The sequence below is a fragment of the Erythrolamprus reginae genome, chromosome 12 (assembly GCF_031021105.1).
Source record: "Erythrolamprus reginae isolate rEryReg1 chromosome 12, rEryReg1.hap1, whole genome shotgun sequence".
Taxonomy (NCBI): Eukaryota; Metazoa; Chordata; class Lepidosauria; order Squamata; family Dipsadidae; genus Erythrolamprus; species Erythrolamprus reginae.
The window spans coordinates 4993160-5011863 of record NC_091961.1 but is presented as its reverse complement, the minus strand read 5'-3'; the positions used below and the strand labels follow the sequence as shown (position 1 = coordinate 5011863).

The window sequence follows — 18704 nt, the reverse complement described above, 5'->3', positions numbered from 1 at the left end:
TATCAATAAGTAGTGATAGCATACACCAGTGTGCATAGCATCCATAGCATCTCACATGGTTTTTTTGCTGCATTTTTTAAAATTAAGGGAGAGTAGGATGGCACCATTTCAGCCTTGTTCTGGCTTCATCAGATAGCCACACCCTTACTGGGATTTGATCCGGCAGCAGAGAATTAACCTCTAGGCCACCAGATCTGATCCCTTTCAGCTCCGTACCAGGGAGGGGCTATTATTTATCTATCTATCTATCTATCTATCTATCTATCTATCTATCTATCTATCTATCTATCTATCTATCATTAGATTTGTATGCCGCCCCTCTCCGAGGACTCGGAGCGGCTGACAACAAAAATACCATGTCACAAATCCAATACATTAAAACATATTAAAACCCATTATTTAAAAAATCATACACTCAAACAGACCATACACAATTCTATATTGGAGCACTGGTATCATGTCTCCCCTGGTAGACGTGGTTGGTAAATCCACAGTAACTGAATTTAAACATGCCTGAGATAAAATACAGGAAATAGTATAAGGGCAGTCAAGATGGACCATGAGGTCTTTTTCTGCCGTCAGTCTTCTATATTTCTATGTTTTAGCCTCCAGTCCCCTAATCATCTTTGTGGCTCTTCTCTGCACTCTTTCTAGAGTCTCAACATCCTTTTTACATCGTGGTGGACCGAAACTGAACGCAGTATTCCAAGTGTGGCCTTACCAAGGCATTTATAAAGTGCTGTTAACACTTCACGTGACCTTGATTCCATCTCTCTGTTTATGCTTTAGGCCAGTGTTTCCCAACCTTGGCCACTTGAAGATATCTGGACTTCAACTCCCAGAATTCCCCAGCCAGCGAGTTGAAGTCCAAATATCTTCAAGTGGCCAAGGTTGGGAAACACTGCTTTAGGCTGCCTCCAGAATATTAAAACGGCGCTGAGTGTTATGTGTGGGTCTAAAATTGCCTTTTTAAAAGCAACCCGCTCTGCAATCCAAATGAATTCACACCCGGGCTTCTAAGCATTTCCAAGCTTCCTCTAATAAGCCTTTGGAAGCAGTTATATTCAGTAATAGTGGAGCAGGCCTCCGTCTCCATCTGCTCAGAGAGAGAGAGAGAGAGAAGAGAGGAACAAACAAGCCACGGATGAAAGAAGGAAGGAAGGAAGGCTGTTCTAGCATCTCCTAGGGAAACCATGCCAGAGCCGACAAACGCCCCTCCTTTACACACAAACACACAGGCAGGGGAGGAACGGGGTGCAGGGACACAGATCCAGAAGATACCAAAATAAGCCACCCGGCGCTGAGACGCCCCCTCACTCGAGAGTAAACCATGGTCAAAGGCAGAAGCAATTTCAGCTCACTCATCTTTCCCACCCACCCGCCTATAAACATATCAAAAACAGGGCTGGTTAATGTGTGCTGGCTTGAGTCATCAGCCATATGATCAAAGACAAGATTTTCTCTCCCCCCCCCCAATCATCAAAAAAAAAAAAAGAGAGAGAGAGAATAAAGGAAGGAGGAGGATAAAAACTGGTTTACTCACCGTCTTGGGCACAATCTGTTTCTTAGGCTGCCCGATCTTGAACGGAATCCTGGGTTGGAAGAAGAGAAGAGAAATAAGAGCCTTTGGCAAACAAGACAGAGGGTCGTGTTTAAAAATCACCTTTTTGGAAATCACCTTTTTGAAAATAATAAAAAATAAAATAAAATTGGAAGCCGAGGTTCGCACAGGAGCCATCTTTGCTTGGCAAAAACAGTTCCTCTTATAGAAACACAGAAGATTGACAGAAGAAAAAGACCCCATGGTCCATCTAGTCTGCCCTTATACTATTTCCTGTGTTTATGGATGTTTACATAGAGAGATTATATAGAGATTTATATAGATATGTTTATCCCAGGCACGTTTAAATTCAGTTGCTGTGGATGCACCAACCACGTCTGCTGGAAGTTTGTTCCAAGCATCTACTACTCTTTCAGTTAACTCCAAGGGCCCGGGCATACGAGGTCAATCCCCAAATCGCCACCTGAATATACGAATCGGCTCCTTTCTCTGCCGACCATCCCAGATTTAAAACGGCTGGGAATTCTCCATCACTGGAGGTTTTGAAGAAGAGGCTGGACAGGGGCTTGTTTGGAATTGGTGCAGGGCAGGGATAGAAACATAGACATAGAAACACAGAAGATTGACGGCAGAAAAAGACCTCCTGGTCCATCTAGTCTGCCCTTATACTATTTCCTGCATTTTATCTTAGGATGAATCTATGTTTATCCCAGGCATGTTTCAATTCAGTTCCTGTGGATTTACCAACCACGTCTGCTGGAAGTTTGTTCCAAGCATCTACTACTCTTTCAATCAAATAATATTTTCTCCCGTTGCTTCTGTTCTTTTCCCCAACTAACTTCAGATTGTGCCCCCTTGTTCTTGGGTTCACTTTCCTCTTAAAAACACTTCCCTCCTGAACCTTATTTAATCCTTTAACATATTTAAATGTTTCTATCATGTCCCCCCTTTTCCTTCTGTCTTTCAGACTGTATACAGATGGAGTTCATGAAGTCTTTTCCTGGTAAGTTTTATGCTTAAGACTTTCCATCATTTTTGTAGCCCGTCTTTGGACCCGTTCAATTTTATCAATATCTGTATTTTATCAATATTCAACTTTATCAATTTTATCAATTTTATCAATATCAAACTCCATGGTGTTAGGAACTCTCTCTCTCACATACACACACACCCCGCCAGCCACTCAGCACAAAAGTCTAATTGCTTCTTTGACAGGACCAGAGCAGGGTGGTAAGAAAATTGTGACTACTACAGGCCTGGACAACTTGGGCAAAGCAAATAAATCTCTATATAATTAAAGCCAGAAAAGCAAATTGCAGGGATCGAGAAATAAAGCTGCTGCAAAAAGTCTTGATCAAAACAGGGAAGAGGATCAGGCATCTATCTGAAAGGGGTCAGGATGGCAAATAAGGGTCTACCTTCCCTTAAGTTCCCCATAGCAGAGGGGCTTGGCTTCCCCCCAGAACAGTGATTCTCAACCTAGGGGTTGAATGACCATTTCACAGGGGTTGCCTAAGACCCTGGGAAAAAACAAATTTCCCATAATGTTAGGAACTAAAGCTTCTATTCTGTCGCCTTGGAACGTATCTTTACAATCCGACCAATCAGGCATTTACAGTGGGCGTGTCCCTCTGACCTTCCTGCCAATCAGCTTCAAGCTCTGTTGGGAGAATTGGAGCTAGACTTATGGTTGGGGGCCACCACAACATGAGGAACTGTATTAAGGGGTCACGGCATTAGAAAGACGGAGAACCACTGCTCCAGAGGTTGTGGCTGCACCATCAATGGAGGCTTTGAAAAAAAGATTGCACGGCCATTTGTCCAGAATAGAGCAGGGGGGGTCAAACTCATGGCCTGGGGGCCGGTTCCGGCCTGTAGGTTGCCTAAATCTGACCCTGGAAACAGCAAAGGATTTGCCCGCGGGTGGCCCTGCCAAGCTCTCTTTCCGTCGGCAGAGTGGCTCAGGCCGCCATAGATGCCCCCCGATACCAGTAGCATCCAGATGTCCGTGCCCCCTGGCTCCGGCCCCCTCTGCCCCCCTCAAGGTCAAATACAACCCTGATGTGGCCCTTAATGAAACTGAGTTTAATACCCCTGGTATAGGTTCTCCTGCTTGAGCAGGGAGTTGGGCAAGAAGACCTCAAAGGTCCCTTCCAACCATCTTATTCTATCTATGCTATGCTCCATATTTTAGGGTTTTCCATTTCCATTCCTCTTCGGTATATATGTTCGTCATGCTGATTGCAGTGACATTAACCTGGTGGACACTATAACTCCCTCACATTGTCTCTTTCCACCACCCACCCACCCCAGAGTATAAACATACATATGTGCTTCAAAGTCTGCATATGTATGACGTACCACGTTTCCAAAGTAGACTACTTTTAAAAAATAGCATTTAACAATAGCAATAGCATTTAGATTTATATACTGCTTCATAGTGCTTTACAGCGCTCAATAGAATAGGATAGGATAGAATAGAATAGAATAGAATAGGGGAATGGAATGGAATAGAATAGGGAAATGAAATGGAATAGAATAGAATAGGGGAGTGGAATGGAATGGAATTAAATGGGAATAGGGGAATGGAATGGAATAGAATAGGGGAATGAAATGGAATAGAATAGAATAGGGGAATGGAATGGAATAGAATAGAATAGGGGAGTGGAATGGAATAGAATAGAATAGGGGAGTGGGATGGAATGGAATGGAAAGGAATAGGATAGGGGAATGGAATGGAATAGAATAGGGGAGTGGAATGGAATAGAATAGAATAGGGGAGTGGGATGGAATGGAATGGAATAGGATAGGGGAATGGAATGGAATAGAATAGGGGAGTGGAATGGAATAGAATAGAATAGGGGAGTGGGATGGAATGGAATGGAATAGGATAGGGGAATGGAATGGAATAGAATAGGGGAGTGGAATAAAATGAAATGGAATGGAATAGAGTAGAATTTATAAGCTGCCAACTCCTTTCAGAATTTGGGCAGCTCACCACAATATAAAACAAAGTAAAAAACAATTTTAAAATCCATAATACCATAGCATTCACATCCATTCATTCAGCGCGAGATGGCACCATTCACCAGCCCTGGCAAAGCCATGTTTTCACAGCCTTTCGAAAGGTCAGGAAGGTGGGAATCGTGCGGATCTCTGGAGGGAGTTAATTCCATACAGCTGGGGCCTCCACAGAGAAGGCCCTCCCATGTGGTCCCGGCAGCTGATATTGTCTAATGGAAGTGTCTTTGAGAGGCCCAACTCTGTGGGCCCTAACCGGCCTCTGGGATGTATTTGGCAGAAGGCGGTCCCGTACATAATCTGGCCCTAAGCCATGTAGAGCTTTAAAGGTAACAACCAACACCTTGAATTGCGTCCAGAGACTGACTGGGAGCCAATGCAGCTTGTGGAGTGTTTTGTGTTGGGATTTCTGCACGAATCCCACCGACCAGTTAGGTCCCACAGAGTGGGTCTTCTCCGGGTCCCGTCAACTAAACAATGCTGCTTGGCGGGACCCAGGGGAAGAGCCTTCTCTGTGGCGGCCCCGGCCCTTTGGAACCAACTCCCCCCAGAGATTAGAATTGCCCCCACCCTCCTTGCCTTTCATAAGCTACTTAAAACCCACCTCTGCCGCCCGGCATGGGGGAATTGAGATACCCTTTCCCCCTAGGCCTTTACAATTTTATGCATGGTAAGTCTGTATGTATGTTTGGTTTTTTATTATAATGGGTTTTTAATTGTTTTTCGTATTGGATTATTGTTATACGCTGTCTTATTATTGCTGTTAGCCGCCCCGAGTCTCCGGAGAGGGGAGACATACAAATACAATAAATAAATAAATAAAATAAAAGATGTGGGTGTACCTACATCACACCAACAACAGCTCGTGTGGCTGGGTTTCAGAACAGTTTATTAAATTCCCTTCTCACAATGTATAAATTTCCACTGCTTTCACCAACAGTCAACGTTGTGGCAGTCAACGAAAGCATCGCCAGGTCTGCAGCAGAAGGTCGAGAGAATTCTGCTTTGGTGCAGAGACATTAAAAATGGATAGGCCTTTGTCAAGCCCCATCTTGAAGCCCCAAAGTGGAAATAATGCTACTTAAAAGGAAGGGCATTGTTTCTCTCGGCCAGCGGCTCCTTCCGAACGCGGTCAAGAATACCAGTCCAATTGCTCCCAATGGCCAGGACATAAATGTTTCATCGCGTACTTCTCCTCCAATACATACGTGTTCTTTTGCCTCTAGCAGAAGCCACTCAGCAAAGAAAGAGAGCAGGTTCAACAGGGTTTACGTGTAGGTAAATACGCGCAAGAGTATCTAGCCACAGTCCTGCCTCAAGGCAGCCTCAGAGGCAGAAGGAACCCAGATGGTCTTAAGAAGAAGAAGGCTTCCTCTTGCTTGGTTTTGGAAAATGGGAAGAGTTCATCCACCATTCCTTTGACATATTTCCATCCTATTCCTGCAACAGGGATGACGGGAAATGATCCGAGGAGTCCTTGCTACTCTGGCAGATAGCAATAGCACTTACAGGGTGCGTTCCAAAAGTAATGCAATTTTTTTTTTAAATGTAATTTATTGAACAGATTTGCAAAAACACTTAAAATTCTTCAAAGCACTGTCCTTGGGCCTCTACACATTTTTTCCAGAGACTCTGCTATGACCAGTACGTGCCCTGGAAGGCGTCTTTGGGGACCTCTCGCAAGGTCTTCATGGCTGATTGGATCTCTTCTATGGACGAAAAACACACCTAGCCACAACACGATACAAGTCTACGGGTTCCTGGCCAAACACCAGGTGCCAATACTGCCCCCCCCCCATAGTCCTGACGTCGCCCCAGCACACTTCTTTTTGTTCCCAGCCCTGAAAGGAACCAGTTTTTTGTCCATAGAAGAGATCCAATCAGCCGTGACGAAGACCTTGTGAGAGGTCCCCGAAGACGCCTTCCAGGGCGTGTACTGGTCATGGCAGAGTCACTGGAAAAAATGTGTAGAAGCCCAAGGACAGTACTTTGAAGAATTTTAAGTGTTTGTGCAAATCTGTTCAATAAATTACTTTAAAAAAAAAAAAATTGCATTACTTTTGGAACACACCCTGTAGACTTCACAGCCCTCTCTAAGTGGTTTAGAGAGTCAGCCTATTACCCCCAACAATCTGGCCCCCCATTTTACCAACCTCGGAAGGATGGAAGGCTGAGTCAACCCTGCACAGGTTAGGATTGAACTTTTGGCTGTGGGCAGAGTGAGCCCATATACATTTTGGACTCAATTGCGATCGTAAATCAAAGGCCTACCTGTACTTACACCAGCTCTGAAAGGGAAGTGGGAAACCCAAATTTGAGAATGATGCGACCGACGTTTAGTGCGCCCGCACATAAAGCCACCTGCCATGGACACTTCTGCAAATACTACACCCCACAGGAAACAGTGCTCTGCGCTGACCACTATATATAACCTGACCCATGAGGCCGAAGAGAGAGAGAAGGGTCACAAATAAAGGTCTGAGTAATTCTTCTTTCATTCTTTGCCAAGTCGCCACCATTGTTTTCTAACCAAGCATGTAATTTCGCCACCAATAATAAACCTGGCCCGAAAACCAGACCTTTCCGAACCAAGTTCTCAAACAGCCTTAGTCACAAACCTATAAATCTAATTTTTGCTGTGCTTCCTGTTTATTCTTCTGCAAGAAAGCTGATGTAATTTTAGTCCATTAACTCTTTCTAGGTTTGTTGGCTTTCCCACCACCGCCACCGACGACAGCAATGAATTCCAATTTGAGGGTTAGACGCAAAAACTACTACGGATTTCCCCCCCCCCCCCCTCTTTCCAGCTTTCTTTTACACGGACAAAGCCATGAAATTAAGGTCGTTCCACAGTTATTCTTACAGGGAATTTAATTAAACAATACAAGAGCAGTTTGCTTTCTTGACATTCTTTCCCTGTGAAATGACTTATGGTAAGTATGCGTTACGGAATGTGAGACAGCTTCTTTAAGAAAGAAAAATTCTGTTTCCAGTTTTCGCTTTTTAGAAAAGAAGGGCAGGTCTGGCTGGGTTGCTGGGATAAATTAATTGGGATAAATTAATTCTGTAGAACAGTGGTGGCGAACCTTTTTCCCCTCGGGTGCCGAAAGAGCATGCGCTTGCAGTATCGCGCATGCACGAGTGCTCACACCCATAATTCAATGCCTGGGGAGGGCAAAAACACCTTTCCTCACTCCCTGGAGGTCAAAAACGGCCTGTTTCCCAACTTCTGGTGGGCCCATTAAGCTCCTGTTTCACCTTCCCCAGACTCCAAAGGTTTCCCTGGAGCTGGGGAGGGTAAAAATGCCTTCCCCCATCCCCCTGTAGGCTCTCTGGAAGCCAAAAACGCCCTTCCAGAGCCACTGCGAGCCAAAAATCAGCTGGCCGGCACACACATGCACGTTGGAGCTGAGCTAGGGCAACGGTTCATGTGCCAGCAGATATGGCTCCATGTGCCACCTGTGGCACCCATGCCACAGGTTCGCCATCACTGCTGTAGAATAATAAAAGCCAACTCTTTCTGCACAGTGGGGTAGAAATATCCTATGTAAAGATCAGTATCGGGTTCCTACTGGTATGAATGAGGACCCCACACTGGTAGTAAAGCTGGAGTTGCGTGTGCAGCTTTGGGTATCTGGCGTGCGCACGTCCCGGTGATATTTTGCTTCTGCGCATGTGCAGGGAACTAAATCTCGCGAGGGGGTGCACATGGATGAGATTTTGGTGAAATTTTGCTTCTGTGCATTCGCAGGAGCAAAATCTCATTGGAACGCATATGCGCCCATGCCAGAGACCCAAAGCTGTGCACGCAGCATGCCGGTAGCCGTGGGAGTGGCATAAGGATGTATGAGAAAATAGCTGTGCAGTGGTACCTCTACTTACGAACTTAATTCGTTCCGTGACCGGGTTCTTAAGTAGAAAAGTTTGTAAGTGGAAGCAATTTTTCCCATAGGAATCAATGTAAAAGCAAATAATGCGTGCAAACCCCTTAGGAAAGAAATGAAAGCTCGGGATTTGGGTGGGAGGAGGAGGAGGAAGAAGAGGAGGACCGTTGCTGCTGAAGGAAGAAGGTGAGGGGAGGGGAATTTAAAAAATCCAAAACTTTAAGACTTTAACGAAAAAAGAGGAACTCTGAGGCGGTGAGGAGGAGCATGCGCCTCCCATACACCTGGCGCAAGGCTGTAGGCCTCCCATAAATTGTGCCAGAGAGAGAAACCCAGGGGGAACGGCAGGAAACTGGCCTGGCCTTCGTGCCACTCTCAAATTTCCTGGGAAATTTTTCCGGGCTCAGGTTCTTAAGTAGAAAATGGTTCTTAAGAAGAGGCAAAAAAATCATGAACACCCGGTTCTTATCTAGAAAAGTTCTTAAGTAGAGCGTTCTTAAGTAGAGGTACCACCGTAGCTAGGAAAGATCTATGATGAAAGGAGGAGGGGAGGAGAGAGAAAAAAACTTCTTAATTCCCCCAGTCTGAAATCTTGGAGTGATCACTCCCAAAACTCCCATTTCTGGCTAAGAATTCCAGGAAATTTAACCCCAAGACATTTGGAAGACACCAAGTTACACAACAGTGATTCACGATATTAAAGATAATTAAAGTTATTGCAAGAAGGGGGAGGGAGGGCGAGAAACTTGGTTGTATCTCCAAATATGTTTCAGCAAGGAAGTGATTATATCTCTTGACTGGTTAGGGTGAAAGATAACAAAGTAAAATGTCTGAGAAGGTTGGAGATATCATACGGGCTCTCGACAGGTCAAAAAAAAAGCCTCGGCGATTAAGATAAAGAGGATTAAAAGGTATTTCATAATGGAAAGTGCCCAACTTTGAAAGAAGAAAAGCTTTTAATATATGCAATAATTTGGAGCCAGGCTCACTGCTGAACGACTTTGAAGTGTGGGAAAGTAGTAAGAAACAAGCAGGTTAGTCTACACATCAACAAATGCCTCTGATCTTAGTTTATAGCCAGAGGAGAGTCATGATGTAACGTTTAGAGAGACAGACAGAGAGAGAGAGAGAGAGAAGGGGAGGATTTAAAATATAACTGTACTTATTATAATTGCTGTGAAGATCGGAAGCTGTTTCTTTATACCTTTCGATCATTCTTTTTCATTTTTTCCTCATTATTGGCATTTATTATTGCTTTTAAAATGCACACATCCCATTCACCTCCGATCTAGTACTACTATTCTACTATGAAATTCAATGCTTTACTAATCCAATGCAGTAGAATAGAATAGAATAGAATGGAATATGGAATGGAAATGGAATATGGAATGGAATATGGAATGGAATGGAATATGGAATGGAATATGGAATGGAATGGAATATGGAATGGAATAGAATAGAATTCTTTATTGGCCAAGTGTGATTGGACACAGAAGGAATTTGTCATTGGTGCAGATGCTCTCAGCGTACATAAGAGAAAAAGATACATATGTCAAGAACGATGAGATACAAAAACACTTAAGGATTGTCATAGTGGGTCAAATAAGCAATGATGAAACAATCAATATTAATAAAAATCTTAGGATACAAGCAACAAGTTACAGTTCATACAGCCATAAGTGGGAGGAATTATGGGGAAAAAACTAGTAGTCATAGTAGTGCAGACTTAGTAAATAGTTTGACAGTGTTGAGGAAATTATTTGTTTAGCAGAGTGATGGCATTCGAGAAAAAACTAGTGGGTTCCTACTGGAACAGTAAAGGACACCACACCAGTAGCAAAAGTTGTACTGCGCGCATAGCTTCAGGTGTCTTGGGTGCGCATGCTTTCCCAGCGTGTTTTTGCTTCTGTACATGCGCAGGAAGCAAAATCGTGTGAGGGGATGGGCACGTGAGAGAGATTTGGGCGGTTTTTTTGCTTCTGCGCATGCTCAGAAGCAAAAAAAACCCACCAAAATCTCACGCGTGCACTCACACAATCCAGGCCCAGTGTAGGCACTCCATTATCCACGTGTGAATATTCTTTTATGCAGGAAAAGAAAACTTAACACTTTTGGCTTTCAGTTTGAAATACACCTCGCAAACAAAATAGAGAAAGCAATGGATTAAGTAATTTTTTTTTAAAAAAAAGATCATATAAGGGTTTCCTTGGCTTATTCACCTTAACCGTAGACGATATAAAGCGTTATTTGCATGCTTTCTAATAAAAGAATAAAGTCTACAAAACCAAACATTGAAAAAAAACACAGGCAGCAAAAAAAAAACACCCAAGTTATGCTAATTCAAATTGAGATGAAAAGTAATAAAACAGCCTGCCACCTACATTAGAATTGCAAACTATTTAGAAACATAGAAGATATTTGATGAATGCAACCTAATGGGCAGGTCAAAGTGTTCCCATTCAAGTTACAGCAGTACTAAGAATGGGAGAGAGGACTCCAGGGTTCTTAAGATCAGAATGGGAAATTAAAAAAAACCCAACCATTATCTGGAAAAAGACCATTAGAAACTACTACTACTACTACTACTACTACTACTACTACTACTACTACCATCATCATCATCATCATCATCAACGACAACAATACAATATGGCCTTCGAGCAATGCCAATTCTCCATTTATATACATCTCCAATTCTTTTTTAAGTGTTATTAGACAAATATACGTTAATGATGAAATATGTGTAAATATTAAAATAGAGGAAACACTAACAACACAACACAACAGTGTGCCAACACAATACTGCACCCTTGAGTTGAATCTGATGTGGGGTGTCCTTATCTTGGAGTGGATCCGTCCCTAGTGATTTATATGACATTAAAGATGAGAAAAATGGACTTGGGGCTATGATCAAATATCTAACACAGGGGTCCCCAAACTCGGCAATTTTAAGATTTGTGGACTTCAACTCCCAGAATTCTCCAGCCAGTTGAGTTTGCCAGGTTTGAAGACCTGATCTAGCATTACAGTATTATTAGGCATGTAATCAAATACAGTGGTACCTCTACCTAAGAACGCCTCTACTTATGAACTTTTCTAGATAAGAACTGGGTCTCCAAGATTTTTTTGCCTCCTCTCAAGAACCATTTTCCACTTACAAACCCGAGCCTCCGAAACTGTAACCGGAAAAGGTGGGGAGAAGACTCTCTAGGGATCTCCTGGGAGGAAACAGGGCCGGAAAAGGCAGGGAGAAGCCTTCTTGGGGCCTCTCTAGGAATCTCCTGGGAGGAAACAGGGCCGGAAAAGGCGGGGAGAAGCCTCCGTGGGGCCTCTCTAGGAATCTCCTGGGAGGAAAAAGGGCCGAAAAAGGAGGGGAGAAGCCTCTGTGGGGCCTCTCTAGGAATCTCCTGGGAGGAAACAGGTCTGGAAAAGGCAGGAAGAAGCCTCTGTACGGCCTCTCTAGGAATCTCCTGGGAGGAAACAGGGCCTCCACCCTCCCTGTGGTTTCCCCAATCACACACATTTGCTTTTACATTGATTTCTATGGGAAAAATTGCTTCTTCTTACTAAAGTTTCTACCTAAGAACCTTGTCATGGAACGAATGAAGTCCGTACGTAGAGGTACCATTGTATAGGAACGTTTGGAGTAGTCAACCCACAGAACACATGCATATTCAGCCTTGAATGAATGGAAATAACTGTAGCAAAAAAGCTGTGATTTAATTGGTCATTCTCTGGCGGAATACAGTCATTTGACCTAAGACCTTAGCACTTCATACCAATCAAGACGGAGAGTAGAGTTTGCAAAAGCCATTGTTGAGCAGTTTTCTGCAAGCTTAGATGAAATTGATGATTACACTAGTATTTCAGAACGTCAGTAATTCGAGAGCAGCCCGACTGGGTTTATATAGCATAGCTCCTATTTTAGCCTGAGACGGCAACAATTTCTTCCAACGATTAACCAAGAGATAATGAAACCCATCCATCCTCTATCACCCAGCGCATTCTCTTTATGACATCCAATACCGTATACGAACGGAAAGGTGAGTTGAGAGTGCAAGAAATTTCATATATATCTGTAGGATACACAAAGTTCTCTTCTTAAAAAAAAAGAGGATATTTTAGAGAGGTTTTTAAAAAATAAAATAAAAATAAAGCCCAGAACAAAAAGAAATGAAAACACAAGGGCTGTCTATGAAACTGGAAGAATGTTCTGGAGGATTCTTTCCATGGCACCTTGTCCGTCTGCACGAAGGATTCAGTAGACCGTTTAACAGAATAATTAAATCAACACTACTTTCAAGGTAAACATTGGAGTCCCTTTCTAAAGCCAAGGCATTGTGCCCCGAAGTTTCAGCAAAAGACATTTAACAGATTTTTTTTTTTTAAAAAAAAGCCCCAGTAAGCCAAAACGTTTCCGAAGACTCAAGAACCTGCTCTTGTGCTATCATTAGAAGACCTTACATCAGTAATGGTGAATCTATCACCATGCACAAGTGCCCACACTCATAATTCAATGCCTTGGGAGGGTGAAAACAGCTTCCCCCACTTCATGGAGGCCCTTTGGAGGCCGAGAACAGCCTTTTTCCCAATTTCAGCCAGGAGTGAGATTTGGGGATTTTCCAAGCTATAGAGAATCTTAGCTAGTTTCTCCCAAAACCCCTTCAACCCCCAGCTATAACACTACATGTAATGGAGCCCATTGAATGCCTTGATTCCAGGCAGTGTTGTGGCTAGCTCTGGCCCAGCTCCTGCCAAGGACTGTGGATGTGGGGGAGACATCCACATGCTGCAGGCCTGTTTTACCCCCCCCCCCAGTGGAATCTGCTGATGAAGGCTCCTCTGACCAAGAAGACATGAGTGACAGGGAGGAGGAGAGTGGGGCAGACAGCTCAGAAGGAGATCAATTATCTAGCTCCTCCTTGGACTCAGAACAAGAGTTAATGATACAGCCATGCAGGCGGAGAGCGATGCATAGGCAACAACAACTGAGAGATTATTATCAAAGAAAATGAGGCCACCTGTGGTTGGGTGGGGCTGTGGTCATTAGTGAGGCTGCTATAAATAGCAGCCTGTGGGTTTGGCCATTGTGGAGGATTATCTGATCTTTGTGTTTCATGACTGCTTTACTCACTTTGACCTTTTGTGTGCTGATTGTTCCCCGCTTTGAAACTAAACCAGAGCAAAGTGTGTTTCACTTTGTGAAAGAAGAAGGACTGTGAATTGCCTCACAACTGCAAGCTAAGTATCACAGAACTGATAAGGGACTTGTACAAATTACCAGTTTGTTTGGAGACAAGTGCTCTTTGCTATACCAAAAGAGGGCTTAGTTTAAGTGAATTTTCATTATAAAGAACATTGTTTTGAATTTTCAAAAGTGTGTGTGTCTGAAATTTGTACCTGTGAATTTTTGGGAGGATTCTACCAGAGAGCCCGACAGAACAGGCAGAAGGCTATTTTACTATGTTATTTTCTTAATTTACTACTGATTCACTTTTTATTAATGTTATTGTTTTTATATTGTTTTATATATTTAATATATATATATATATAAATACACATATTTTTAAATTCTTGCAAGCCTCCTTGAATCTCCATGTGCAAATAGGCTGCAGTATAAATTTCCAAACAAACAAAGCAAAACAAAATTGCGAGCTCAATGACACTAGTTGACATCAATTAAGACTTAAACTTTGACTGAAACTTTGAATGTACACTAATCGGCAAACGTATGTATACTTACACCTCTCACAATAGACAACACAGTATCAGCGGTAGAGACCTTCAAATTTCTAGATTCTATCATATCTCAAGACCTAAAATAGTCACCTAACATCAAAAACATCATCAACAAAGCACAACAAAGAATGTTCTTTTGGTGCCAACTCAGGAAGCTCAAACTGCCCAAGGAGCTGCTGATCCAGTTCTACAGAGGAATCATTGAGTCTGTCATCTGCACCTCTATAACTGCCTGGTTTGGTGCTGCAACCCAACAAGACCGACACAGACTTCAGAAATCAGAACTGCAGAAAAAACAATTGCTGCCAACCTGCCTTCCATTGAGGACCTGTATACTGCACGAGTCAAAAAGAGGGCAGTGAAAATATTTACTGACCCCTCGCATCCTGGACATAAACTGTTCCAACTCCTACCCTCAAAACGTCCCTACAGAGCACTGCACACCAAGACAACTAGACACAAGAACAGTTTTTCCCCGAACACCAACACTCTGCTAAACAAATAATTCCCTCAACACTATCAAACTTTTTACTAAGTCTGCACTCCTATTTCTACTAGTTTTTTCTCATCATTCCTATCATCCTTTTCCTCCCACTTAGGACAGTATGACTGTAACTTGTTGCTTGTATCCAAAGATTTTTATTAATATTGATTGTTTCCCCATTGCACATTTGACCCCTACGACAATCATTAAGTGTTGTACTGTACATCATTATTCTTGACAAATGCATATTTTTCTTTTATATACACTGAGAGCCTATACACCAAAGACAAATTCCTTGTGTGTCCAATCACACTTGGCCAATAAAGAATTCTATCTACAGTATCTTCTATATATTCTATAAATTAAAATGAAATTTTCGTTTGCATAACAGCTCTCAAAGATAGGCCGGCAAATAGGCAAAAGTAAAGGTAGGCAGAGGCTTTGTTATCACCAAGTAGATTTCCTAGAGGGGAAAAAAAAATCACCAAAGAAGCTTTATAAATCTAACAGCGAGCTTTTCAGGTGCTGGTTTCCCTAATCTGCCTCTAGAGGGCGCTGAGGGCTGGGAACAGACCATTCTGGATACCTCATTGGACTCACAAAGTTTATTAGCAGGCACCAGAATTGGAACCCGGCACACAATCTTGGAGAGAAAAATCGCAAAGCTGGCATATGAAAACTTTTATTTTTTAAAAAATAATCCTTATTAAATATTTACATAAAAGAACAAACAAATACAAAACAAAACATACACATAAAAACACTTCAATGTGTACGAATTTATATCAAACCTTGAGTACAAAACAATTAACACTAATGTCAACCATTCTGCTATTATTTTCTACAGCCTATTTATAACCTCGTGTAACTATCCTAGATACTTATATGTGTGTTCCTTTTGATATTCAATTGTTCATTGGTTAGATATGTTTCAAGCTTTGGAGTGGTTTAATTTTTGTTATTCTTTTAGACAAAGGTTGGTTTTAACAACAGTTTTTCTGTACATTTCAGGTTGTTGGCTACAGGACTTGTAAGATTATGTATGTATGTATGTATATTTGTGTGTGTGTGTGTGTGTGTGTGTGTGTAGCTAGCTAGCTAGATAGATAGATGATAGGTAGATGATAGATAGATAGATAGATAGAAGGATAGATAGATAGATAGAAGGATAGATAGATAGATGATAGATGATAGATAGATAGATAGATAGATAGATAGATAGATAGAAGGATAGATAGATGATAGATAGATGATAGATAGATAGATGATAGATGATAGATAGATGAGAGAGAGAGAGAGAGAGAGAGAGAGAGAGAGAGAGAGAGAGAGAGATATGTACACAGAGAGAGAGAGAGAGAGACTTCTCAAAAAAATAAAGGGAACACTTAAACAACACAATATAACTCCAGGTAAAACAAACTTATGTGAAATCAAACTGTCCACTTAGGAAGCAGCACTGATGGACAATAAATTTTGCATGTTGTCAACACATTCAACTTTGTATAGAACAAAGCATTCAATCACAATATTTCATTCATTTAGATCTAGGATGTGTCCTTTGAGTGTTCCCTTTATTTTTTTTGAGCAGTGTATATATACATATATCCATTCTTCATTCTTCCGAATTGTGTGGAGTAGCTAATAATGTTTAGTTTATATTTACTAGGAATACATCCTGCATTTTTATCTGAGAATCAATACATCCTTATTATCTCCATTCGTCTTTATTTGAGAATCCAAGGAAGGGTGCAATATGTCTGGGCCAAAATCACTCAGCTGGCTTTCATGGGAGAACTAGAACTCACCAGTTCCTGGTTTCTAAGTCCAGCACCCTAACCAACCGGTTTTCTTATTTTGTTTACTTTATAGCAGTGTTTCCCAACCTTGGCAACTTGAAGATATTTGGACAGGGAATTCTGGGAGTTGAAGTCCAATATCTTCAAGTTACCAAGGATGGGAAACACTGCTTTATAACACCAACCTTGAGAATTCTCACGTTTCCTCTTTCTGCTATGTACTCAAAATGGACAGTGATTAATGTTTGTTTATTTATTGTTTATTATTTATTTATTTTGTCAAGTATGTATTGGTAGTATACAAAGATATAACAATGTTTATATACATGATACTAGTAAGAGAGAAACGTTAGGACAGAGGACGGGAGGCACACTGGTGCACTTATGCATGCCCCTTACTGATCTCTTAGGAATTGGGAGAGGTCAACAGTGAGTAGCCTCAGGGTAAAGTCATTACAGAGCCAGCCTCTTGCCCCCAAACAATCTGGGTCCTCATTTGACCCACCTCAGATGGATGGAAGGCTGAGTCAACCTTGAGCCGGTGGTGAGATTTGAACCGCTGACCCGCAGATCTACTCAGCTTCAGTGGCCTGCAGTACTGCACTCTCCCTGATGAGTGATTCTTATCCTTTCTAATACTGCGACCCCTTAATACAATTCCTCAATTTGTGGTGACCCCCAACCATAAGTCTAGCGCCAATTCTCCCAACAGAGCTTTAAGCAGATTGGCAGAGGGACGCCCCCACTGTAAAGGCCCGATTGGTCGGATTGTAAAGATATGTTCCAAGGTGACAGAATAGAAGCTTTAGTTCCTAACACCAGGGAAAATTTGTCTTTACCCATGAAGGTCTTAGGCGACCCCTGTGAAACGGTTGTTCGACCCCCCAAAGGGGTCCCGACCCCCAGGTTGAGAACCACTGGCTAAGGTTAAAAGTAAATTTAAATTTACGGTAATCTATTTATTTGATTTCTAAACCCTCTTTCTTTACTATGAATATTCGAGATGCCTAATGAAATTTAGAAACAAAAACTTGATCTCTCTCTGTTCAGAGCAGTACACTCCTCAGTATCAGTTGCTAGGGAAGTAGGAAAAAAATAATAATAGCGATACGGTTAGTGCGCTGTTTCTCCCATCGGGGAACATGTTGCTGGGTTTAGATAGGATCTCGAGTTGATCCTGGCTCCAATTCTTACGCTTATTAACCATTAACTACAATAGTGAAACTGAACCTTCGGGATTAGGGGCAACTAAAGCCAAGGAGGACTTTCGAGTCCTTTGATGGTTTCTTGATAGTGGCCAGAAGCAACAATGTTCTGCCTCCCAAGGACATCTCCATCTGTCCGTCCATTACCCTGGGGGGGGGGGCTTTTGACCCCCTCGGAGAGGGTCCAGAACTTGGGCATCCTCCTCAATCCACAGCTGACATTGGACCATCTTATTTATTTATTTATTTATTTATTTATTATTTATTTAGATTTGTATGCCGCCCCTCTCCGCAGACTCGGGGCGGCTCACAACAGAATAAAAACAATTTATAACAAATCCAAATATAATTTAAGATATTTAAAAAAACCCGGTTTGATTTTAAAAAAAACCCGGCTGTAGCGAGAGGGGCATTTGCCCAGGTTTGCCTGGTGCACCGGTTGTGGCCGTATCTGGACAGGGAATCTCTACTCAGTCACTCATGCCCTCATCACCTCGAGGCTCGACTACTGCAATGCTCTCTACATGGGGCTACCTTTGAAGAGTGTTCGGAGCCTTCAAATCATCCAGAATGCAGCTGTGTGAGCGGTTATGGGCCTTCTAAGGCATACCCATATTTCTCCAGAACTCCGCGGACTGCATTGGCTGCTGATTGGGTTCCAGACACAATCCAAAATGTTGGTTATGACCTATAAAGCCCTACATGGCATCTCACCAGATTACCTCCAGGACCGCCTTCTGCCGCATGAGTTCCAGCAACCGGTCAGGTCCCACAGAGTTGGCCTTTTTCAGGTCCCGTCAACTAGACAATGTTGTTTGGCAGGACCTAGGAGGAAGAGCCTTCTCTGTGGGGGGCCCAGCCCTCTAGAATCAGTTCCCCCCAGAGACTGATTGTTGCAAATATGTTTTTTTGATACAAGTGATTTTAGTGATGTTTTTATTGTTTTTTACTGTATTGTATTTATAACTATTTTTTGCTGCTCAGAGTCCTTTTGGAGTGAGTGGCATATAAATA

At 42.4% G+C, this 18704-nt stretch overlaps 1 protein-coding gene across 2 annotated transcripts in view; it reads right to left on the bottom strand.

Moving 5' to 3' along the window:
* BIN3 (bridging integrator 3) overlaps nt 1-18704 on the bottom strand; it is a 129340-nt gene that overhangs the window by 92050 nt on the left and 18586 nt on the right. For both annotated transcript variants that reach the window (XM_070765682.1, XM_070765683.1), the window contains exon 2: nt 1544-1592. In XM_070765682.1, coding sequence (XP_070621783.1) covers nt 1544-1592 — 49 coding nt within the window. The remainder of the gene's footprint in view (nt 1-1543; nt 1593-18704) is intronic.